This window comes from Mirounga angustirostris, unplaced genomic scaffold (assembly GCF_029215605.1).
Source record: "Mirounga angustirostris isolate CCGP_5_RB_7025 unplaced genomic scaffold, mMirAng1.0.hap1 SCAF_5, whole genome shotgun sequence".
NCBI classification, from domain to species: Eukaryota; Metazoa; Chordata; class Mammalia; order Carnivora; family Phocidae; genus Mirounga; species Mirounga angustirostris.
In genome coordinates this window covers 100,578,808-100,605,302 of record NW_026991713.1, presented here as the reverse complement: position 1 = coordinate 100,605,302, position 26,495 = coordinate 100,578,808, and the positions used below count along the sequence as shown (strand labels likewise).

At 40.1% G+C, this 26,495-nt stretch overlaps 1 protein-coding gene across 1 annotated transcript; it reads right to left on the bottom strand.

Moving 5' to 3' along the window:
• CCDC77 (coiled-coil domain containing 77) lies at positions 1-26,295 on the bottom strand. The gene is made up of 13 exons (XM_045874086.3): positions 26,173-26,295; positions 24,828-24,882; positions 23,351-23,404; positions 21,094-21,337; positions 18,125-18,267; positions 11,712-11,808; positions 10,736-10,811; positions 9,701-9,792; positions 8,128-8,276; positions 3,278-3,497; positions 1,452-1,577; positions 1,199-1,351; positions 1-415 (listed from the first exon to the last, which is right to left on the bottom strand). The coding sequence occupies exons 3-13, from the start codon at positions 23,386-23,388 to the stop codon at positions 269-271; spliced, it is 1,485 nt and encodes a 494-aa protein (XP_045730042.1). The 5' UTR covers positions 23,389-23,404; positions 24,828-24,882; positions 26,173-26,295; the 3' UTR covers positions 1-268.
• Between the last annotated feature and the right edge of the window lie 200 nt (positions 26,296-26,495).

Here is a 26,495-nt window from a genome sequence, read left to right as displayed (position 1 = left end):
AAATAATGTGGGAAAGTCTCTAAGTAATTCAGGCTATAATCCAGACCAAAAACACAAAAAAGGTTAACAGGACAGCAAAAATGATAGCTAAAGCTTAGCATGCAAGAAGGGCTCTTTTAGTGGTCCCTAATTCTTAGCCCTGTCTTCTTAATAACAGATATCATGATTCTAGCCAACTCTGTGCATAGTTTCTGGGAGAAGAGGACCTTTTCCTCAGATTTCAGGAAGCAGACCTATTCCAGATGAGGGCCATGTCTAAACGTAAACATCAACAGAGTCTAAGTTCATTCTCCAGACCAAAGACTTTGGACTTAAGGTTCTTTAGTTCTCCTTGTAGCTTATGTGCCCGTCTATTGCTGTCACGCACCTCACACAGAATGGCAAGGTCCTGGTTTGCCCGGGCATTAAGTGTTGCCTAGAGATTTGGAAAAAAAAAAAAAAAAAAAAGAAGAAGAAATGATTATGGCACATGCCAGGGAAAAGAAATCATAAAGACTAGGCTATGCTGGCTCCTTTTGGGGAGACTTTTAGCACATAAGATAAATTCAATCCTTAGCTTGCTTAATGACTGACTAAAAGAAAGAAAATGTAGAGTAGAATTAAAGCAGAAAAGGCATGGGACTCTGCTCTCCTATACGATAGTAAAGAAGCCATAGGATAGAAATCAATAGACAACAATGAGTAAAAAAAAGAGATCTATATAAACATTACTGGTAGATTTACCAAAGAATGAAAAAAAAGCGTCTCTTCTATAACTAACCTTGTTGGGCACATAGCAATCATTTAGGATATGTGGATGACTGGTTAAATCTCTTTAAGAAGGATTCTGAGGCAACCTGAATTCTAAATAAAGCTGTGTTTGACAGGGAGAAATTACTTCATTACTTACTCACTCACTCTCCCCATTGGTAAAACAGACACAGTTCTTTTCATCTACTTCTTGATCTGGGAAGGATGAAGCTTTCTGATAAGTTTAACTCAGATCAAAGTACGATGGTGCAGGCTAGCAATGATTTCAGTCTACTGTGTCCTCCCTCTGGTGTGTACTTAAGCTAATTTTAATGAGACTTAAAGGATGGTGATCCGCTAGGGTCTACCATCAGGGAAACAGCCCATCTTTCTTCTGAGGAGCCCTCACGACCATGTTTCCTTACCTGCACCCCTTTTCCCCCCTCGGTAATTCAGAGTCAGCAATTACCTTATAGAGGATTTGCTCCAAGTCTTTCAGCTTCTGCCGGAGAATCTTAATATCCGTCTTAAAGCCTTCTACTTCCAAGATACGCCGATTCTCCAAGGCTTCATAGCGTCTTGTCATCACCTGTAAACGCTTCCCCATCTTGTTAGTACGATCCTAAATATAGGGACATGGCAAGGCATTTGTGAAGATGAGGGAAGCATTCCCGGAGCATCTGCGCTTCCCACTCAGTCAGAAGTGGAAGAGAATTTTGTACCTTGAAGATCTCTCTCCTCACTCCCTCTTCCTCACGAATTCGGGCAAGTTCCTCTTCTAGGGAAATGCACTGCTCTTGATACATGTTGGATAATTTTTTCTCTTGTATTAACTTATCCTTTAGGGACTGCAGGTCAGAAGGAAAATAAAATTACAATTTTGGTAATTCAAGTAGCACTTAGGCAACGAAAGAAAGGAAATAAATGATTTCCATTAAGTCTAAAACGAGTTAAGGAACAAGATGGCAAGGAACTTTGGAGAACATCTGAAAGCCTCCTATTTCTAGATGATTCTCTTAACCTTTTTCTAAAGTGTCCATACTAGAAATTCTTTAAAATAAAACAAATACTTTTGGCTCTGAGAAGGGTCAGATAATGGAGCTCAGAACTGTACCAAATAGGACATGACAATATATGTTTTGGGACACATTTCTGAAGCTCTTCTTTAAAATAGAAACAAGAGGGGCGCCTGAGTGGCTCAGTCGGTTAAGCGGCTGCCTTCAGCTTGGGTCATGATCCCAGGGTCCTGGGATCGAGCCCCACATCAGGCTCCCTGCTCGGTGGAGAGCCTGCTTCTCCTTCTCCCTCTGTCTGCCGCTCTGCCTACTTGTGCTCTCTCTCTATTTCTGTTAAATAAACAAATAAATAAAAATCTTTAAATAGAAACAAGAACATATAATACACATGTTCCATTGAGCAGCGGGAATGATCGGTAAAAACCTTAATCAGATCACGTTTCTTCCTTACACACAATCCTTCAAAGACATACAATGTTTAGAGCTAAATATTCTTACCAGGAAAGTAAAGGCCCTGTAAGGCCCTCCATGACTGGCTGCTGCCCACCCTCCAACCTCTTTGCTTACCACTTCCTTCTTGCTTATTCCTCTGTGACCACACTGATATTCCCTCTCTTCCCTGAACATTTTTTTTTAAAGATTTTATTTATTTATTTGAGAGAGAGAGAATGAGAGAGAGAGAGCATGAGGGGGGGAGGGTCAGAGGGAGAAGCAGACTCCCCGCCGAGCAGGGAGCCCGATGTGGGACTCGATCCCAGGACTCCAGGATCATGACCCAAGCCGAAGGCAGTCGCTTAACCAACTGGGCCACCCAGGCGCCCTCTTCCCTGAACATATTTTAGACTTGCTTTTCCCTCTGCCTGGAATGCTCTTCCCCTAGGTCTTTATGACAAGCTCAGTACCATTTTATAGGTCTCAGCAACAATATTAGACTTTACAGAGGGTCCCTGTGCTTCCCTACAAAAGCAGACTTTCAGCAACTATATATAATCTTCATGTAATCTTTTTAATTTCTTAATACCACTTTTTAATAAGCTATCATTTTCTGTTTTGTTTCTGTACCTTCTCACCCATTAAAGTTTCTATTTATGTATTTATTTATTTATTTAAATAATCTCTACACCCCATGTGGGGCTTGAACTCATGATACTGAGACAAAGAGGCGCATGCTCTCGCCACTGAGCCAGCGAGGTGTGCCCCCCCCATTTTCACCCATTAAAATGTAAATGCCATGAAGGCAGACCTGGTCTAATTTATCTACTGCTATAGCCCCGGAGCCTAGCCCATAGTAGGAGTGCAATAAGTATTTGCTGAAAGAATAAATGAATCAATCAATAGTTTACTTTTCTAAATCCCCAAACACTATAATGGTAAGCTACTCTTTGAAACCTATCTCTTGAGGGTGCTGCTACAACAGCTTCCTGGGCTGAATGGATCTTGTATGACAATTCTTAGGTTCTCTGGAATTCTCTGAGTTCTTTTTCAACTTTTCTAGAGAAATTAACAATTTCTGTAAGACATAAGAAAACTACCTTAATATATTGATTTTGGTTATGATGAGTCTCATGAATGACTGGCCAAACTTTTCCAATTTTATCTTCTTTCTTCTTACGCTGCATGCTGTATTGCTTAATCTTTGACATCAAATGATCCTTTTCAAGCATCCATGACTTCTCTTTATTTTGGTTTTCAAATCTGAGTTGCAAAAAGTCTTTCGTGCTCTCATAGAGAAGTTCTTGGGTATGATGGAGACTATGAAAGAAAGTACAAATGTGGACACCAAGATGCTTACTGGTACATATGATGCATAGTTACTCAAACAAAGGGAAGATACAGGTTCTTTAAAAATGGTGCAATATAGGGCGCCTGGGTGGCTCAGATGGTTAAGCGTCTGCCTTCGGCTCAGGTCATGATCCCAGGGTCCTGGGATCGAGTCCCGCATCGGGCTCCCTGCTCCACGGGAAGCCTGCTTCTCCCTCTGCCTCTCTCTCTCTCTCTCATGAATGAATAAATAAAATCTTAAAAAAAAAAAAAATGGTGCAATATATAAATTCTATAAAATATCATTAGCAGTATTTAAAACACAATCTGATCACTGGCAAACTTACATATTTTACTGGACAAAGTGTAATATACCTACCCATGTGCACTAGTTCACAGACTGGTCTTTTTATTTTTTTAAAAGATTTATTTATTGGGCACCTGGGGGGCTCAGTTGGTTAAGCCTCTGCCTTCAGCTCAGGTTATGATCCCAGGGTCCTGGGATCAAGTCCTGCATCGGGCTCCCTTGTCAGCGGAGAGTCTGCTTCTCCCTCTACTGCTACCCCCTACTCATGATCTCTCTCTCTCAAATAAAAAAATTAAATATTTTTTAAAAAGAGAGAGAACATGGGATGCCTGGGTGGCTCAGTTGGTTAAACATCTGCCTTCGGCTCGGGTCATGATCCCGGGGTCCTAGGACTGAGTCCCACATCTGGCTCCTTGCTCAGCAGGGCTCTCCCTCTGCCTGCTGCTTCCCCTGCTTGTGCTCTCTCTCTCTCTCTGTGACAAATAAATAAATAAAAATCTTAAAAAAAAAAAAAGAGAGAGAGAGAACATGCACGCATGCAATTGAGCATGAGGAGGGGCAGAGGGAGAGAAAGAATCTCCAGCAGACCCTCCACTGAGTGTGGAGAACAATGCAGGGCTTCATCTCACGACCCTGAGATCATGACCTGAGCTGAAATCAAGTTAACTTGCTTAACTGACAGTGCCACCCAGGTGCCCAAATAGACTGGTCTTTATAGATATTTTCCCAATGCTAATTCCAGGTTATATAATGAAAAGACATAGCCTGCATTAAGTATGGACTATTCCCTGACTGAGGGTGAACACAAGTTCTAAAATGTCAAAAATGGTTTTGATTTTCTTTATGCTGTGCTCCACATGTAAACTGCCTGATATCAAATCTTGTCCTTTTCTCAAGATCAGTTTCCTCCGTGGAGAGATCGTGACAACCTTAGCCCATTTCGTTTCTCCATTTTCTGAAATTCTTTATCAGTTTAAATCTCTACCCCTGTGTTATAATTTGACACTTGCTCATAAACTGTGTCATGTTTTATTTATTTATTTTTAAGATTTTATTTGAGAGAGTGAGCGAGAGAGAGAGAAAGCACAAGCAGGGGCAGGGAGAGGGAGAGGGAGAAGCAGACCTCCGACTGAGCAGGAAGCCTGACTCCGGGCCCGATCCTAGGACCCCAGGACCACAACCCAAGCCGAAGGCAGATGCCTAACCAACTGAGCCACCCAGGCGCCCCTGTCATGTTTTAACTGTCAAAGGCATAGTTTCCTTTTTTTTTTTTTTTTAAGATTTTATTTTTAAGTAATCTCTACCCCCTACGTGGGGCTCGAACTTACAACCCCAAGATCAAGAGTCACATGCCCTACTGATTGAGCCAACCAGGCACCCCAACATGCATATTTTTTAACCTGAGTGAAAGCATATCCCTTATTTATCGTTTACTTTTGCCCTGCTACCACCAGATTGTCAAGAACAGTTACCAACTACTAAACACACAGAGTACTGAACAGATTCCTGCTGACTACTGAGATTTAGGAATAGGCAAATGATGTTTCTATCTTCAAAAAAGGATATCCCTAGAAGTTAGCAACTCATCAGTTTAACATCAACACTTTCTAGAAAAATACTGTATCAAATGATCAAACTGCTTGCAAGGAATATTAAATACCATGAGGCAATCACTGTAATTTTCCACTGACTAAATAATGTCAGAAAAACTCAGTTCTTTCCATGAGTAACAGGATACATAGATAAGGGAAACATGATAGCATAATGCAGGCACAAAGCAGGGTAACTGTCACCGAACGAATGTATATACACTCAGGTATACATGTATGTGTATAAAGAGAGATTGATTCAGTTACCACAAGATCTCTCTTGCTTTCAGTGAGTTATTTTATTCTATTTTACATTATGTTCTCAATTACAAACTGGGCAAGTAATAGTCTTGTTAATGTATAAATGGTTTGAAAGTGAGACCCAAAGGACAGTCATTAAAGGCCTTGGATTTCATGCCATTCAATATCCTTAGGATGATCTATCTAATGTAAGGGACTGATTATATGCTCAGATGTACAGATAATACCACACCAGGATGGCTATTAATATTCTAGAAGACAAATACAAAATTACAAATTACTCTGACAATTTAAAAACACTGTTTCCTTAAAAACAATTAAAATCCAATGAAAAGTGAACATGCTATGTGTAAGCACAAAATATCAAAAATAAAAATAAAGATGGAGATGTGCTGGCCACATGCAAACATATTACACTGTGTTAAAAGAAACAGAGCCTGCAAGAGCCAGAAGGCATTTTCTATCCTGTATTGGTCAGAGATCTTAATTTAAGAATCACATCCAATTTTAATCATCACACTTTTTTTTTTTTTTTTAAGTAGACTCCACGCTGGGCCTGAAGCCCAACATGGGGCTTGAACTCATGACCTTGAGATCAAGACCTGAGCTGAGATCAAGAGTCGGATGCTTAACTGACTGAGCCAACCCAGGTGTTCCAATCACCGTACCGCTAAGTGGAGGAAGAGGCACTAGAGAAGTTTAAGATGACAGTAAAAGAAGATAAAAGGACGTTGGACGTTAAAAATGCAACATGAAAAAAAATTTTAAACATAGAATGTTTAATGCAAAAAGAAGTAAGATGGAACTTGATAAGGATCACCAAGTGTTGGACAAATGTTTATTGTGTGCCTGTTATGCATACAGGGCAGGGCAGAGGCCACAGCAAGCCCCTGGGGAACAGATGTGACTCTAATAGGTGGCTCTAAGTGCCACCGGGGGCAGGCGAGTCATCATAGAATGTGGAGGAAGAAAAACTGAATTCTGCCTGGGGAAGTGTTCAGAGAAGAGGTGAACATGCACAGCAAAGTGCCTGCCACACAGCAAGGATCCCACAAGCAACAGACATTAGTAGTCAGACTGAAGGACAGGGTAAAACACAGCAGTAGAGGAAGAGCTGAGACTGAAAAGGTTAATTTGGTGCGAGATGACGAAGATTCTAGTAATTCATGCTGAGGTAGCAGGACTTTATCATAAGTAAATGGGGAGCTATCGCATGTTTTTGAGCTGTTGGTAACTCCTAATGGAGGCGCCAACTCATAACAGTGAGGAAGACGGTAGAAGGCAGTGGGATCAGTGAGAGGAGGAACAGTTAGATTACTGCAGCAATGTAAACAAGAATAGAGCTGGGGGACGCCTGACTGGCTCAGGAGGGGGAGCACACGACTCTCTGATCTCAGGGTCACGAATTCGAGCCCCATGTTGGGGGTAGAGATAACTCAGAAAAATATAAATCTTAATAATAATAATAATAAAAGAATAGCTTGAACCAATGTGAGAAGAATGAGAGGGAGAGAACGGACTGGAGAGCCTTCCCAGGCTCATACTCAATAGGGCTTCAGATTCAGGAATAAGAGAGTGCGGAGTTGAAGATAACTCTAAGGCTGGGAAGCCTAGGAAACGGGATGGATACCATTAAACTAAATGGGAAAAAGAATGAAGTAGTAGGTTTGAGATGGGACAAGGGGGTGTTTCTTGGGAAAGAAAAACAGTCTGTTTCAGTCACAGTAAGTTGGAGGTGTTCGAACATATTCAACTGAAGAGATCTGTACAGCACAGTCTAGCCACTGGAACCAGACAAAAAGCTGAGGAGGGTCAGACAGGTAGAAGAATCAAGACAGGTGTTGCAGAAATCAAAGGGAACTAATTTCAAAGAAAGGGTGGTTAGAGGTACCAAATATGCAGAACGATACTAGTTACAATGAGGACTGGAAAGAGATAACTGGCCATGGGAATTGAGAAGTCAGTGATGACCTTAGAAAGGACATGCTTAGTAAAACGGTGCAGATGAAACCAGACTGCAGAAAGGTGAGGAAAGGCAGGCAGGTGAGGAAATAAAAGCAGTGAAGACAGAGAGTTTGTGGTTTTTGCACAGGTACGTAGTCATTTTTCCCACATTTGTGAAAGACCAAACAAAAGAAAAGGTCCCTACCATACTGGGCTGAGTTGGATAACCTGTCAATGGGTAAGAGAACATTTCTTAACCACTAAGATCAAGCTAAAACTCTAAAGTGGGTTAAATGGAGCATGTGGGATACTTGCCAACGCTTCAAGAAAAGAATCAACAGCACTCCTAGAGAAGCCTGGACACCCACCTACAGAGAGGCAGGGGTGTCTAACAAAGACAGATTTTTCAAGGTCTCTTTCAGTTCCACAGTCCTATGCTGCTAAAGGACAGGATTGTTTACTTTTACGCCACTCAGAAAAGTTTACAAATCTGTCAGGTACAGCTGTCTTGAACACTCACTTTTTGGTAAGCTCTTTGATTTTGTCCTGATTTCTCTGATGATGAACTTGTATTTCCTCAATGCGAATCCGTCTATCCTCCATGAGCCCTTCAACTTGCTCTCTAGAAAGCTTGGTCTGCTCTTCCAGCTGAGCCTGCAGTGATTCCACCTAGACAGGCCAAAAGGGGTGAGGTATCCACTCCTGTCTTGCTTCCACTTATTTCTTACCTCGAAAAGCGAGTCTTTCTCCAGAAAACTTTAAAAAACAAAACAAAAAATCCACAAACAAAAGCACAGCAACAAAACAAATAGAAGAAAAATCTTAAGTGTACTCCTTTTTATGTAATGTCTTATAAATGGGGTTAGGCTACACAAGAGCAAGCTCTGTCCACACTAAACAAAGCATCTGCATCACACACAAAAAGCTAGAAAATCCAGTTTCCTCTATACCCTAACAGTCTCAGCTTTTCACTATCTCCCCCTTGGGATTCTTAGGACTATCTCCCTTCTAAGACTCCCTGGTTGCATAGAAATAGAATGACTCTTTTCTTCATTTTTTAATTTAAAAAGTAGAGCAAAATCAGTATCATGTAATTTCCTTCTCTGGTTCTGGCTGTCACTCCAAGCAGAGATACTGGCCACAGGTAGAAACTATCATTTAAGGCAACAGACTCCTCTTGCACCCCTGTAAGGACAGGAACTTGAGTGCACCTAGAAAAAAAATCATGGTTGCAAAAAATACACAATTACTAGGTGGTAAAAGGATGATTGAGGACTTCGGAACACATGCACTAAATAAACGGATATACCCCTACAGGTTAATCTATCAGCAGAGACAATTTTAACTCTGCGTGTCTCCCCTAAGGCCAACCACAAAGGGAATTCTTACTGTATGACAGTTTTGTTGGGTAGGGCTAAGCATATAAGCTGAACGAACAGAAGGTTCAGAATAGCACTTCTAGAATGGCTGAACAAAGAATAATGGTTTTAAAACATAAAGTCTTAGAAATTAGGAACAACCTAAATTTTCTTAATCACTTGATGCCTAGATATAATATGTGTGCAAGGCCATCAAAAAAAATGAAATCTTGCCATTTGCAATGATGTGGATGGAACTAGAGGATATTATGCTAAGCAAAATAAGTCAATCAGAGAAAGACAATTATATGATCTCACTGATATGTGGAATTTAAGAAACAAGGCAGAGGATCATAGGGGAAGAGAGGAAAAAATGAAACAAGATGAAATCAGAGAGGGAGACAAAATAAGAGACTCTTAATCTTAGGAAACAAACTGATGGTTGCTGGAAGGGAGGGGGGTGGGGATGGGGTAACTGCGTGATGGACATTGGGGAGGGTGTGTGTTGTAATGAGCATTGGGTATTATATAAGACCGATGAATCACAGACCTGTACCCCTGAAACAAATAATATAGTATATGTTAATAAAAAAAAAGAAATGAAAACATGTCCACACACACACAAAAAAAAAAAAGAAAGAAAAAAATATGTGTGCAAGGAGATACTTCTATGATAACAAAGATATGTTACACAAAGCTAAACTTGTGGACAGAAACTGTCCTGGTCTGCTTTACCTGTAGGATAAGTGTTTGTATGTCTCTTTGGTATTGCTCAGAAGTTTCTTCCTTCTCTCTCATTGCTGGTTTTCTTTTGTTTACTTTAGAATCTAAGATAGAAAACAAAAATTAATCAAGACCTTTATTCAGTTTTTCTTTTGGCTATTTGAGCATCAGCAGACCTCTGCAGAAGAGGTTTCATTTACCTAGAAGAGAAGGAAAGGAAAAAAAAAGGAAAGCATACAATGACTATAGTAATACTTTTTCAAATGGGAATCTCTCTAAAGGAACTCTGCGAGGAGGTCTCCTGGATAATAATATTCATCTTTCTAAAGAATTTTCCTTTGGAGTTGTATCTTCATAATTTTTTATGAATTTTTTATGTATTTTTCTTCATAAAATCTTATTTAATCAGAAAAGGTAAGGAATAAGGAAAAGTAAGTCTAAACATTCGGTTATGATGGATCACCCAATTTTCAAAAAACAAGATTTTAAAAATAAGCAACACTAAAATTATACTGAACAAAATTCCTAGGATGATTCAAGAGGCTTATGCTAAGAGAATAGATCTTAAAAGTTCTCATCATAAGAAAAACAAATCTGTAACCATGTGTGGTGATGAATGTTATCTAGATTTATTGTGATGATCATTTCATAATATATACAATTATTGAATCCTTACATTGTATACTTAAATGTAATGTTATATGTCAATTGTATCTCAATTTTCTAAAAAAAGGCAAAGAAATAAAATTGGGATTTCCATTTAAAAAAGAGAGAGAGGAGACTGAGGCTTAAAAGCTAATTAACATTCTGTGATCCCAGAAGTTATCCAAATCTGTTTTATCATCTGTAAGCATGTTTATTATGTATTTTTTATTCTCCTTTATTAAAACATCATGGGAAGGTTAAAGGAACAAAAGCTCAGTGAGATCTTAAACCAGCAGAGACATCATTATGAAAATTTATTATTATTACATAGTGGAAACGAAATCTAATTATTTGCACCATGTTTTTGAATTCTGCCTCGAGAATTTATAATATGGCTGGTACCTGCTCTGAAAGCTGAGGAAGATTCATTCTGTTCACATATACCTACAGCCTGGATAGTCTTTGAGTGAATGCTGACCTGAAGAAGCAAAAAAACCAAAAAGTACAGAATTAGCTTTCCTATAAATGTCGTATTTCACTTTTTAGCTTTACTTCTGTAGATCAAAACACTATTCATAAATCCAATTGGTCAAAACTGCCATAATCATATAAGGATGTCATGCATGGGAGACACCAAAGTGGACAAAGTAACAAAGTGGATAAAACTCAATGCTAGTGATATAAACTAAAAAATTAAACTTCAGAGTTATTTCATAATATCTGCTAAAAGAAAGGGGCAGGGGATCTTTGGCAAGGGCCTTTAGGAAAATAATGGGAACACAAAAGCATGCATATGTAGATATGCATAAAGATGCTCACTGATCGCTTCTCGGCCTTTTGGCTAAGATCAAGTGAAGATGCTCACTGAGGCAGTTTATAGAAGAGTAAAAATGGAAAAACTATATATACACATAAATATTTCTATATGAATGGAAAAAGAGCTTTATCTCTGGGATAAAAGAGACTGCCACTTTTATATGACAGATTTCTGAAATCTGTCTGTTTTTAATAAAGACCATCATTACTTTTGTCATCAGCATAAACTAAGATTAAAAAAGAAACCTGAGTATTGCAAACTTGCTCCCATACTAAGTCAGCTCTTGCTTTCCTCTCTAATCTCACCCAAAACATCCACTCTTCTGTGCTTTAAGGTTTCCAAACAGTGAAATGGGGTAAATGATGGTTTTTTGGGGAAAAAAAGAGTAAGTAAAAGCACAAAGCTCTTTGTAATTACAGAAAATGCTTTGAAGACTTAGAGACTATGACAGCTAATTCTCTTCTATCTTCTTTAGCAAGTACCAAAATTGCTCTTATTTTGGACCCCAGCCTGCATTTTATAAAAAATCATGCTTACCATGCCATACCAAATATTACTTACTTTGTTTGGAGGCTCCTTATAAAAATAGGTCACTTCTCCAGTGTCTGTGCCCACAAGAGCCAAGAGATTCTGAATCTTTTTCTTGTCTTCTAGCTCCCTGCAATTCTCATAGAGAGTAAGCACACATTGTGTTCAGAGGAAGTAAAATTTTCTATTTAAAGGATCTCCTTTCTGATTTATTTTTAAGACAATGGCAACATCAAATTAAAATTGAATAAGATTTATTGAGACCTTAGCTCTAATTTTTAAAACATCAGATATTTATATTCAGGAATTCAGAGAGAAGGGACCAGAAAGTAATTTCTTAGTTGGTTCTAGAAGAGAATTATAGTGGATGCTGGGGTACACTGCTCAGATTCTCCTCTTTAGCACTGATGGGTTCATTCCTCCAACTGTCAGCAATGTTGCAAACTGTGGCTCACGGGTGAATCTCTCTCCAGAATTGTCCTCAGTTAAGAGGGACTTGCTTAACCAACTGTATATCCAATGGACAGACTACACCCAATGCCTGGCTAATGAGAGGGCAGAAAAGTCCAATCCCCTTGCCTTAATTCAGGATATCTCTGAAGGGCCATCCCAGCTTCAGTGCACCCTGTGGCATTGGCTGAGGTCTTTTGAAATTAATTAAATAGTTCAACTGCTGCCCAATCAGACTTTCCTTATTCCTTCATAGGTGGTTATTCCTGAGGGCACTCTCCAATAAATCTCCTGCAAGCAAATCTCCACTGCAGAGTCTGTTTTCTTGGGAACCCAACCTAAGACCATTGATATCAGAAATGGACCAAGGAAGCAAACTCTAAAACGAGATTTCAGAGCCTGTGATATGGAGATGGTTAATAGAACATAGTGTTCTTGGGGCGCCTGAGCGGCTCAACTGGTTGAGCATCTGACTCTTGATTTGGGCTCAGGTCGTGATTTCGGGGTCATGGGATCCAGCCCTGCATTGGGTTCTGTGCTCAGCAGAGAGTCTGCTGGAGATTCTCTCTCTCCCTCTATCCCACCCCCCACTTGTGCTCATTCTCTAAATAAATAAAATCTTAAAAAAAAACCAAACATAGTGTTCTTAGGAGCAAGACAGATGGGTGGTTAACAGGGTACAGCTTAAAAAATTAAAATAAATCAAAGATGGGCGCCTGGGTGGCTCAGTTGGTTAAGCATCCAACTTTTAACCTCAGCTCAGGTCTTAATATCAGGGTCATGAGTTCAAGCTTCACACTGGGCTTCATGCTTGATGTGGAGCTTAATTAAAATAAATAAATGAATAAATAAAATAAAATAAAATAAAATAAATCAAAGATGGAGGGAGGCTAAGGGCAGCACCCTATACAAAATCACAATCTCTGACCCATCTTCCACACCTCAGCCAGTTTTAAGACTATTACTTGACAAAGAAGCTGGGTCCCCAGGAGGTAAGACTTGGTAAGACAGCAAGTGTACATGATACTGAGTCCCCTAGTCTCCCCAAAAGACCCATGGCCATTTATTTAAGTAATTATACACTGGAGGAAAGGAATTACCCAGGTAATTCAAGGACTGATGGATCCAGGGTCTGAATTGACATTGATACCTGCATTATCATGGCACTGGAGTATATAGGAACCATGTAATCAACAGAATTTTGTTCCAGGTCCAGCTCACAGTGGATCCACTGGGTCCAGACCCAATCAACGGTCAGTTTCCCCATCTCCAAATGTATAACTGCAATGGACATATTTGGTAGTTGGCAAAACCTTCAACAAACTTCTTGGCTTTTGGGTTAAGGTAAGAGGAAGACTCTGAAACTGCCCCTCCCTACCCCTGCCAAGATGGTAAATAAAGACTTAAAGGATGTAGGGGTCAAGGTCACCATCAAATCCCCATTTAATTCACAGTATGACCTATGCAAAACCAGAAGGATAACAGTGGACTACTACCAAGTAGGTCCCAATTTTGGTCACTATGCTAGATGTAGTGTTTTTGCTAGAGCAGATTAACTTGGTTTTAGGTACATGGTATACGGATACTGATTAAGCAAATGTACTCCTTTCCATTCCTAACAGGACCGGAAATAGTTCCCATTTGTGTGGGGGGTGAACACAGTATACTTTTACAGTCTTTCCATAAAACCAGGTTAACTCTTCCGTGTGCTCTCAAGTAAGCCTAAAGAGACCTGGATCTGGCCATACCACAGATCTCATTAGTTCACTACTAATGATATCAGATTAAATTAGACTGTATAGGCAAAAAATGGCAGATGCGTTAGAACCCTTGGTAAGATACATGTGCTTCAGAGAGTTGGAGGTAAACCTTACAAAGCACATCAGTGAAGTTTTAGGGGTCTGATCTAGGCATGACAGGACATTCCCTTCAAAGTAAAGGACAAATTATTGTACCTTACTCTTACCAGGAAGAAAAAAAGACTCTTCAGGTCTCTCCAGAGAACAGAGTCCATACTCTGGAATACTGCTCTGACCCATATATCAAGTGACATGAAAGGTGAGCTTTCAGTGTGGCCCAGAGTTGAAAGGAAGTTCTGTATTAGGTCAAGGCTAAAATTATTAAGAAGATTGAGTTGGTAATCAAAAACCTCCTGACAAAGAAAAACTCTGGACCTGATGTCTTCACTCAAACCAAGTATTTAAAGGACAAACACCAATAATTCTCAAACTTTTTTTTTTTTTTAAAGATTTTATTTATTTATTTGAGAGAGAGAGAATGAAAGACAGAGAGCACGAGAGGGAGGAGGGTCAGAGGGAGAAGCAGACTCCCTGCCGAGCAGGGAGCCCGATGCGGGACTCGATCCGGGGACTCCAAGATCATGACCTGAGCCGAAGGCAGTGGCTTAACCAACTGAGCCACCCAGGCGCCCTTCTCAAACTTTTCTAAAAATTGAAGATGAGGGCGCCTGGGTGGCTCAGATGGTTAAGCGTCTGCCTTCGGCTCAGGTCATGATCCCAGGGTTCTGGGATCAAGTCCCACATGGGGCTCCCTGCTTAGCGGGAAGCCTGCTTCTCCCTCTGCTTCTCTCCCTCTCTCTCTGTGTCTCTCATGAATAAATAAATAAAATCTTTAAAAAAATAAAAAAAAATAAAAATTGAAGATGAGGCAACACTAACTCATTCTATGAGGCCAGCATTGCCCTGATACCAAAGCCAGACAGACATTACAAGGAAACTACTCTATACCAATATCCCTCATGAACACTGATGTAAAAATCCTCAACAAAATACAAGCAAACCAAATTCAGGAGCATATTAAAGAATTACACATCATGATTAAGTGGAATTTATTTCTGGACCAAGCATAGTTCAGCATATGAAAATTGATCAATGTAATACACCACATTAACAGAATAAAGGAAAAAAACCACAATCATCAATTGATAAAGAAATCTCATGTAACATTCAAAACCCTTTTATGATAAAAACACTCAACAAACGAGGTAAAGAAGAAAACAACCTCTACCTAATAAGAGCCATGTATGGAAAACGCATAGCTAACATCATACTTAATGGTGAAAGACCAAAAGTTTTCCTCTATGATCAAGAACAAGACAAGGATGCTCACTTTCACAACTTCCATTTAACACAGTACTGGAAATTCTAGCCAGGGGAAGTAGGCAAGAAAAAAGGAAAAGACATCCAAAGTGGAAAGAGAGAAGTAAAATTATCTTTGTTCAAAGATGACATGATCTTCTATGTAGAAAACCTAAGGGTTCCACAAAAACAACAAAACCAAACCAAACAAACCAAGGAAATCCTATTAGAACTGATACAAGAGAATTCAGCAAAGTAGCAAAATACAAATTCTTCATGCAAAAATCAGTTGCATTTCTATACACTAATGGTGAACAATCTGAAAAGGAAATTAAGATAATAATTTGCTTTATAACAACATCAAAAAGAATAAAATACTTAGGAATTAACCAAGGAAGTAAAAGACTTGTATACTAAAAACACTGCTGAAAGAAATTAAAGAACACATAAATAAATGGATTGGAAGACCTGATATTATGATGTCAATATTACCCAAAGCAATCTACAGATTCAGGGCAACTCCCATCAAATCTCGATGATATTTTTTGCAGAAATAGAAAAATCCATCCTAAAATTCATATGGAATCTCAGGGAACTCAAAATAGTTAAGACAATCTAGAAAAAGAACACAGTTGGAAGACCCACACGTCTTGATTTCAAAACTTACTACAAAGTTACAGTAATCAAAACAGTGTGGTACTGACAATAATGACAGACCTATAGACCAGCGGAATCAAATAGACAGCTCAGAAATAAGTCCCACATGTATGGTCAAATGATTTTCAACTTTCAATGGAGAAAAGACAGTCTTTTCAACAAATGGTACTGGGAAAACTGGATATCCAACACACAAAAGAATGAAGGTGGACCCTTACCTAACACAATATACAAAAATTACCTTAAAATGGATCAAAAACCTACCTGTAAGAGCTAAAACTATAAGACACACTGGGGGTGCCTGGGTGGCTCAGTCGGTTGAGCGTCCAACCCCTGATTTCGGCTCAGGTCATGATCTCAGGGTTGTGAGATGGAGCCCTGTGTTGGGCTCTGCACTTGGTGTGGAGCCTGCTTAAGATTCTCTCTCTCCCTCTCCCTCTGCCCCTTCCCCACGTCCACTCATGAGCGCTCTCTCTTAAAAACAAACAAAAAAAACAACTATAGTGATATTGGATTTGGCAATGATTTTTTGAATATGACACCAAAAGCAGATGCAACAAAGGGAAAAGTATACCAATTGGACCTTACGAAAATAAAAAGTTTTTTTGCATCAAAAGGATTATCAACAGAGTAAAATGGCAACACTCAGAATGGGAGAAAATATTTACAAATCACTTATCTATTGGATTAAAGTGGATTAAATCCAGAATATATAAAGAACTCTTAAAAACTAAACAACAGTAAAAATCAAAGAACCCAATTCAAAAATGGGCAAAGGGCTTGAACAGACGTTTCTCTAGAGAAGACACAAACTGGCCAAAAAGCATGTGAGAAAAGGCTCAATATCACTCATCGTTGGGGCAGTGCAAATCAAAACAATGAGATACTATTTTTACACCCATTACGATAGCTATTATTAAAAAAAAAACAGAAAACAAATGTTGGTATGAATAAGAAACTGAAACTCTTGTGTACTTCTGATGGGAATGTAAAATGGTGCAGTCACTATCAAAACCAGCATGGTAGTTCCTCAAAAATATAGAATTAGCATTTGATTCAGCATTCCACTTCTGGGTATATACACAAAAGAACTGAAAGCAGGGACTTGAATAGGTATTTGTACACCAATGTTCATAGCAGTATTATTCACAATAGCTAGAAGGTGGAAACAATTCAAATGTCCATCAGTGGATGAATGGATAAACAAAATGTGGTAAGTACATACAGTGGGATATTATTTGGCCTTAAAAAGGAATGAAATTTTGATACATGCTACAACATGGATGAACCTTGAAAACATTATGCTAAGTGAAATAAGCCAGACACAAAGGGACAAATACTGTATGATTCTACTTCTGTGAGGTCAAATACATATATGGAAAGTAGAACAGTGGTTACTAAGGGCTGGGGGGGGTGATGAGTTATTGTTTAATGGGTACAGAGTTTCTATAAGGGACAGTGGAAAAGTTCTAGAGCTGGATAGTGGTATGGCTGCATGATAACATAAATATACTTAATGCCACTGCACCATACACTTGAAAATGACTAAAATGGTAAATTTTATGTTAAGTATATTTTATCACAATTAAAAAAAATTTAGTAGTGGATGCTGTGGAACACTGCTCAGATGCCACCTTCAGGACCAAGACACCCATCACACAAGAGCTGAGTCCTTCTCCAGGAACTGCCCTAGGCTGAAGGAGGCTGCCTCTCTCAGGTTTACATCCCCTCCCTGGTGACAGCCGACATCCAATGAGTATAAAAGGTCAACTCGTTTGCCTCTGAATGGCTGTCCTGGCCTCAGAGCTCCCCTTGTGGTTGGCTGAAGCCTCTGCTACCACGGAATCACAGTTCAAATTCTCCCTCTGCCCAAATCTGCTCATAGATGTTATTCCTCAGAGTCCCCCCTACTAACCATCCTCACATCCCTCTCAGAATCTGCTTCCTGGGGAACACAACCTAAGAGGACCATAGAGAAATGTATCTTGTTTAGTGTAATTTATTTATTTATTTTCTAAGATTTTATTGATTTATTTTACAGAGAGAGACACAGCGAGAGAGGGAGCACAAGCAGGGGGAGTGGGAGAGGGAGAAGCAGGCTTCCAATGGGACTCGATCCCAGAACCCTGGGATCATGACCTGAGCCGAAGGCAGATGCTTAATGACTGAGCCACCCAGATGCCCCTCGTCTAGTGTAATTTAGAAATAGAACCCCAATATTTCCCTTCTCCCACTTGGTACCTGATTCTCAGTCGGTCGTTTTCTGAGTAGAGGCGTAAAACATGCTCCCGTTCCTGGAAGAGGCAGACCTGTATATCACTTAGAGCTTTCTGCAATTCAGCAATCTCTTCCTCCCTCTGCTGCAAATCCCCTTCTAGTTTATGCTGGGGGGAGGAAAAAAAGGTAGTTGAAAAGATATTGCACTTCACAGGAGTATCTCTGATTGGATATGGTGGATCAGTTCATGCAGAAATATTACAAAGTGAATGGTTTCACCAACACGGAATTCAAATGACAACAACAGGTTGTGTACAGACTTGAGTTTAAAAGCTGAAGGGTAGGGCGCCTGGGTGGCTCAGTTGGTTAAGCGACTGCCTTCGGCTCAGGTCATGATCCTGGAGTCCCTGGATCGAGTCCCGCATCGGGCTCCCTGCTCGGCAGGGAGCCTGCTTCTGCCTCTGACCCTCCCCCCTCTCATGTGCTCTCTCTCTCTCATTCTCTCTGTCTCAAATAAATAAATAAAATAAAATAAAATAAAAATCTTTAAAAGCTGAAGGGTAAAAAAAAAAAAAGCTACAGGGTGAGTGTGATGTTTGCCTATAACATCAAAGCTCTCCTATCTTTCTTTTACAGACTACAGAACCCTATAATGCCGTATGATTTACCTGTTCTAGTCACACTTTTTTTTTAATGCTTTCTATGTAATAAGAATTATATAATTTTGGAAAAACAAAGATAAAAAGGTATGATTCTTGCCTACAGAGTTGGAAGAATTTTGTGGGGGGAGAGATGTTTAATGTGTAAACATTAAAATGAAATAGTTATTTCATGAAAGAGTGTGCATCGTAAAATGGAATAAAACCTCTGCAGGTATTGAGAAGTCAGAGAACACAACCAAAGTTGGAACTTGAAAGATGAAAACTGCTAGAGACGAGCAGAGGGCGGGTACTCTTGGGGAAGAGCGAGAAAGAACCATCAGAGCCTTACGTGTCTGGGCAACCCCAAGTATTTCAGTGCTGCTGGAGTGGACAGTCAGAGGCAGAGTGGGAAAGTATGAGGCCACAGGCTGGATACTGGTAAGGAGGACACTGTAATAGTTTGGGGGAGACATAATGAAAGTTGGAACTAGTGTTGAGGAAACAGTGACTAAGTTGTTGGAATGGGTGAAGTGATATTTAGGAAGCAGAATGAAGAGGACTTACCAAGTGAGGGAAGTAGGGGCTGGGGAGAATTGCAGGCAACGATACCATTTACTGGACATGGAATTAAGAAAAAGTGAAGAGATAAGGAATGGAGGGAGGGGAAATGTTCGTGGTACAGATTATGTGTGGGTAGGTAGGAAAGAGGAGAGTAGTTCAGACATGGACAGGTTAATGTGGAACTCAGGAGAAAAGTGTGTTAGTTATTTGGTGTCATCATCTCATATATAGTAGTAGAACACATGAATACGACAAGACCATATATGGTGGAATCTAGAACTTTGATATTTAAGACTAAGGAAGGGGGGCTGTTGATGGAGACTGAGAAGAACTGGTCAGAGAGGTAAGACAGAAACTAGGAAAGGAAAATGACACGGAAATCAAGAAAGGACAAGTCTGCAGAAAGGAGAGATCAATAGTGACAAATACTGCAAAGGCCACAAAGAGATCATTTTGACTAGCAGGTTCCAGAGACCATAGGAGGTGCACCTTTAGTGGAGCAATGGGGACAGAGACCAAACTGCAGTCAAGAGGTCACTGAGTAGGTGACAAACTCAAACTATTCTACAGGTGTGGTTGAGAAAAGAGCCATCTACATATGAGAGTAGTTAGAGGGAAGCACAAGTACAGAAGAAAGACTTGAGTAGGTTTATATACTGAGGACAAAAAGCCAACGTCAGGCAAGAAGTTAAAAATAGAGATGATGAAGCAGGGTTTCTGAGGAGGAGAAAGGAATGGGGGCTAGGGGGACTGTTGGATCAGTGCAGCTTGAACAGGCAGAGATAGCTTGTCCCTGAAGCAGTAAAAAGAAGAGAGATGGATATAGACATAGATGACCTGTGTGGATGGGCAAGAAGAGAGCGCATGTGTGATAGCCAGTGTCTCCTCCGTGAACTAGGAAACAAGATGGCCTGAGAGAAGAGAGCTAAGAAGGGGTTGCAGGCTGGTGGAGGGTGAAGGTATGGCACAGATATGCACAGGCAAAAAAACTGCTGTATAGTGACTAAGGATACAGATGGACAAGTTTACCATGAATTTATTCTGTAATGATAGGTAACTGTTCTAGGACAATGGTTCTCAACTGGGGGCGATTTTTGCCTATGCCCCCAGGAGGAATTGGGCAACGTCCACAGGCATTTTTGATGGTCATGACTGGAGGTCGGGGGGATGGGGGAAGAGGTGTGCTACTGATATCTAGTGAGTGGAGGCCAAGGATGCTACTAAACATCCTGCAATGCACACAACAGTCTTCACGACAAACAAGTACCAAGCCCCAAATGTCAATAATGCTAAGGTTGAGAAATCCTGCTCCAAGAGAAGAGGTGGTGGAGAACTGGATGAAATTATACCTAGCGTTTGTGCTATGCAAGCAGGGCCAGAAGAATAAGCATGGGGTCCCATGCAGGCAGTACAGTTACTGAAGTGAAGCACAGTGGAATTTGGGTTAGGAAGGAAGGATGTGAGGTCAGAAGCTGGCAGGCAACACTGAGAAAATTGAACTATCAAGGAGTTACAGAGCTAACAATGAAGTTAAATGAAGTCAGGTGTAAGGGGGTGAAAGAACTAGAAGTATAAAAGAGACCTCTAAGGTTTTAGAGGTCTAGCAGTTGGCGGAGATTATAATCTAGTGAGGGACCCAAAGGGTGGATAGGTAGCTAGGCTGCGGTAGAAAGGAATAAAAAAAGAATTTTTAAAAGAAAATATCTGCTTATAATATGAGCTGGCACTTCTCTCAGGAATGAATAGACTCAACCGGAGTCCTAAAAGGGTATAACGCATCATCCCTTTCACCTGTGCATCACAAGCTGCTTTGTAGAGTTCCAGTTTCTTTAACAGGTCTTCATTTTCTTCCTCACACTCGGCCATCTTCTTTTGGTAATATTCCAGAAGCTCCTGAGAAGGGCAGAGGACAGCCAGACGATCTTCCGTGGAAAGCAAGGGAGTTGACTCCATCGAATCCAAGAAAGACATTCCCTTCCACTTGGTGGGACCACTGAAGTCACAGGGAACATCATGTTTGGAGACAGTTGTTGGCCTGTGAGAAATCAGAAAGGACATATTCATTAAACTATTTGAACACTTACAAGACATTATAATTTCTTTTTTTTTTTTTAAAGATTTTATTTATTTGACAGAGAGAGACACAGCAAGAGAGGGAACACAAGCAGGGGGAGTGGGAGAGGGAGAAGCAGGCTGCCCTCTGAGCAGGGAGCCTGATGCGGGGCTCGATCCCAGGACCCTGGGATCATGACCTGAGCCGAAGGTAGATGCTTAATGACTGAACCACCTAGGCGCCCCGAGACATCATAATTTCTTTTTTTTTTTTAAGATTTTATTTATTTATTCATGAGAGACAGAGAGAGAGAGGCAGAGGGAGAAGCAGGCTCCCAAGGAGCAGAGAGCCCGATGCGGGACTCGATCCCAGGACCCTGGGATCATGACCTGAGCCGTAGGCAGACGCTTAACCATCTGAGCCACCCAGGCGCCCGAGACATCATAATTTCTTAAATAAAAAAGGAGTTTATGTTCTTGAAGTGCTATAATTAAGGTGCTCACAAACCTTCAAAGTTTGATGTTCTGGGTTAGTGACTAATTTTATGAACTGGTTCCCAAGTATTAAAGACTTAAAGCTAGATTCAAAATATATGTTAAAAAAGTAAAAAGATCATTAAAAAAATGAAATATTACCCAAGTAAGACCAGGTAATAACAGAAAATTTAATACTATTAAGATACATAGCAAAAGAACACTATACACTTGACACTACAGAGAGTAATTTGGCAGAATCTAGTAAAACTGCTATTCCTCTTGTCCTAGAGAAATTCATGCATATGTGTACAAGGTGACACATATGAAAATGTTCATAGCAACATTATTGTAATAACAAAAATGGTAAACCTTCCAGACATCCACTCAGTAGGGTAATGGATAAATTGTGGTATATTTATATAAATGGAACATTACTCAAAGTCATTAGAAACTATGGATTAGAGATATCCAAATATGAATGAATCCTCCAAGCAACATTAAATGGGGAAATGTGCATAGATGCCTATGTAGAAGATATTACCATTTATTTAAGAATGGAACTTGCCAAATGAAACTGTTTTTAGGAACAGGTACATATAAGTGGCAAAATTATTAAGAAAGGGAATGATAAATATAAGATTCAGGATTAGAAAACATAGCCTTAGTTAGTAACCACATAATCACATCAGCATCAGAGACATTTGAATTACACAGACCAAGACTAGACAAGATCAAAGGTTAATGAAAGGCTGGGCAAGAAGTTCTCTTTGCTTTTAGCAAACAAGAGCGTTCGTCTAAAACAATGCAAGTCAGAAAACAAATGGTGTGGAAGTGGAGAAACCCCGTGAAAATTAATCCACTTTGGCTTACTCCCTGCAATTTACAACATAACAAAATAGACAGTGTGGAGAAACTTTATACTGGATGCCAGAGCTGTAGTTAACAAAGGAGATGGTCAGCACCTTTAATAAGTAGGCATGTATAGAAGAGATATTAAAATTTACTTTCAGCTAGCATGAAGGAAAAACCCCTAGCATTTTCTCAATCACTAAAAGCTCGTGACAGAAATGTTCTTTTACTTAATGTTTCATGTCTTCAAAGGGAGTTATAACTACTCTGGGAAAGAGATCAGTAGATGAACTAAGAGGTACTGCTGAGATTTTGCAGTTTAGAGTTGTGGCAATGAGGATGAGGATGTCTGTCATGTGGAAAGTTGATGGCATAATCAGAATTAAAAGTCCCCTGTTTGCATGCTGGTTGGTTGTTTCCTCTGTAATCCAGGATCCACGGGCACTATACCAGGCCCATTCAAACTGCCTGGATTCGGGTATTAACACTTAATATGTCCTAGTTTTAAATCCGAATTGCACATAATAAGAATAGAGAAATAAGGCCTAATATAGTTCAAATCCAGAGTTTGGAAACACTTCTAAAACCTTTCTAGTTCCTAAGCTAACTTGCACTTACGGCTACAGAAGGCTTGATTCTTTAACAACTTGAAAATAAGCAAATGTCTTACTTTCTGCAGATGGGGGTATGCACTGGGGTAAAGTTCATGTTGTCCTTTTCACACCTGTAAAATACATGAAAATTCAGAATGAAGGGTCAGGAACAGACCAAAAAAAAAAAAAAACAGTACAGGATACACAGACATGTTCCCTTTCCACCATCACCAGATGTACCTGCTGGCGAGAATGTGATGCTCTAAAATGTAGGATTCTTTATAGTAGTTCCAAATCCTGAAAATCTATGACTTTTGAATTTTCCTAAGGCATTCGTCATTACTATTTTTAAATAAAATCAGAATGGCATCTAATGTTTGGGTGGATAAGCACACACAAAAGAAAAGCCTCCTTAACAACAATGCAAAACGAATTTACAATCCTTTTGCTGAAATAGGAGGGAGATGCAGAAAAGTTTCTAACAAGTAAGGGACGGTAAATGGAAATTAAGGTAGAGGGCCAATTACACTAAATTTAAAATAAATACAAAGCCACTGACATCTGGTGAGCTTTACCTATTGTTTCATCTTAGAGAAAGAAAAAATTACAAGCTTTATAAGGTCCATTTACAATCTCCATTCCAATTACTAACATGTAGCTTGGGTTCCTCTATTTGAATAATCTTATCACAGAAATTTTTATGAAGATAACCTCACAAGCAGGGAGGGAACAGGAGAGAAGGGAAGAAGGGGGAGAGAAGAGGAGAAGAAAGGGAGAAGAGGGAAGAGCGGAGAAGGAGGGAAGGGCAGAGTTTATTTTATTAGCTTAGGGAAAGCTGGCTTATCAAGGATGCTTTTGTGCTCTCTGACAAATAAATAAATAAAATCTTAAAAAAAAAAAAAAAAAAAACACCAGGAGATACCAGTATACACTCTCTAGTGTAACTAATATTAAAAAGAGAGATAATATCAAGTGCCGACAAGGATGTAGAGCAACTAGAACACACACTGCTAGTGCAAGTGTAAAATGTTACACCTATTGTGATGGTTAATTAAAAACAAATAAAATGTAAGTCAAAACACAAAACTCCTCTGCTCAAAAGCCTCCTAAGACTTAGTTTTAGTCAGAGAGCCAAGGTCTTTAAAATGGCTTCCAAGGTCCTACATGATCCGCCTACCCTAGGACTTCTGTGACCCCTACAACTCTCCCCCTGCTCACTGCACCAACAATGGTCTCTGCTATTCTTCAAACACGCCAGACAAACTTTTACTTCAGACTTCAAACTTCTACTTCATTTATGATGTTCTTTTCCCATTTATCTATATATGGCTTGCTCCCTCTCCTTGAGGGTTCTAATGTCACCTTCTTGGTGAAGTCTTCCCTGATCATCTGGCATTCCCTTACCCACCTTCTCTGTTTTACTTTATCACTATCTGACATAGCTAGAAAAGCAGTTTCTGCTTCTCTCTTCCATTAGCTTTCTTCTGCCAAACAACCCTTCGAGTACAGCATCTTTTTCTCACTCTCTCCTTTAAACTCCTCCTTTAAACTCACCTCCTTCCACAAAACTTCTTCAAATTGGGTGAATTTGTCTCTTGTAAAAAACAACCTAGAAAATAAAAACGGTACCTGGGTTGGTATGGTAGGATTATGGGTGACATTTTTAGCAGCTTTATTGAGATATATAATTCACATTCCATACAACTCAAAGTGTACAATTCAATGATTTTAGTATATTCAGTATATGTGCAACCCTCACAATTACATAACATTTTTATCACTTCAAGAAATCCTATATCCTTGGGTGCCTGGGTGGCTCAGTTGGTTAAGTGACTGTCTTCGGCTCAGGTCACGATCCTGGGATCCCGGGATCAAGTCCCGCATTGGGCTCCCCGCTCAGCAGGGAGTCTGTTTCTCCCTCTGACCCTACCCCCTCTCATGCTCTCTCTCAAATAAATAAATAAAATCTTAAAAAAAAAAAAAAGAAATCCTATATCCTTTAGCCATCACCCCTGTGCTCCACCTCCCCCCCCAAGCCCTAAGCAACTACTAATCTACTTTCTATTTCTATAGATCTCACTACTTTGGACTCCCATATGAATGAGATCATATAGTATGTGGTCTTTTGTGATTGGCTATGATGGGTTTCTTCTCTCATGATGGGTATGTTCCTTGCAGAAAAGAAAATGGGCTTTACTCATTATTGTATCTCCCAAAAGAACAATGTCTTTGTTTATAGATAAGGGTTTCAGGTAGCTTCTATTCCTCTATCTCCTGTGGTATCTTCCTTTAGGGTTGTTGTTGTTTTTTAATATAGCTTTATCCCTCCTTACAATTAAATCTTTTTTTTTTTAAGATTTTATTTATTTATTTGACAGAAAGCACAAGCAGGGGGAGCAGCAGGCAGAGGGAAAGGGAGAAGCAGGCTCCCTGCAGAGCAGGGAGCACGATGAGGGGCTCAATCCCAGGACCCCAGGATCATGACCTGAGCCGAAGGCAGTCGCTTAACCAACTGAGCCACCCAGGCGCCCCACAATTAAATGTTGATTAGCATTTTGACATTTACTTTGATTACCCCCACAATAACTGTCAAGTATTTTTATTATTCCTTACTTCTACAAATGAGGAAATTTAGGGCTTAGACTATCTTGGGATGAGGGAATATTGGAACGCATTTCCAGGACCTCCAAAATTCTATACTCCTTTTTACATTTCATCCCGTTGTCGACTCCTTCATTGCTATGGCTCCCCAATCCTCCAACACCCCCGAAACCTTTCACTTTGCACGTTCTAACTTCCCTCTTCCGGTCCCCGCACTTACTTCTCCCTCACCAGGTTTTTTTAGCCCAAGGCCCCATTCCCTAATCCCAGCATCCTAAACCCAAACCTCTGTACTCACGCCAAACTAAGCCTCCGAGTCAGAGACCCCAACCGAAAAACAAAACTTAAATCCGGTAGCGTCGCGGCGCCAGTGAGCGTGCACGAATTCTTCCAATCGCCCACGAGTTTACACGGCCCTTTGGATTGAGCACCAATAGGAAGGCTATTCACATAGAGACACGCCCCCCCCTTTCCCCGCCCTTCCTCGCTACGCGTCTAACCGCGCAGAGATCGCCGGGAAGTGTAGTCTTACTTGTGTACATGGCTTCCCCGGGTGGAGCATGTAAACCAATTGCAACTCAGCCCATCCCAGTACTGGCTGTGTGATGTTTGGGGTCAGAA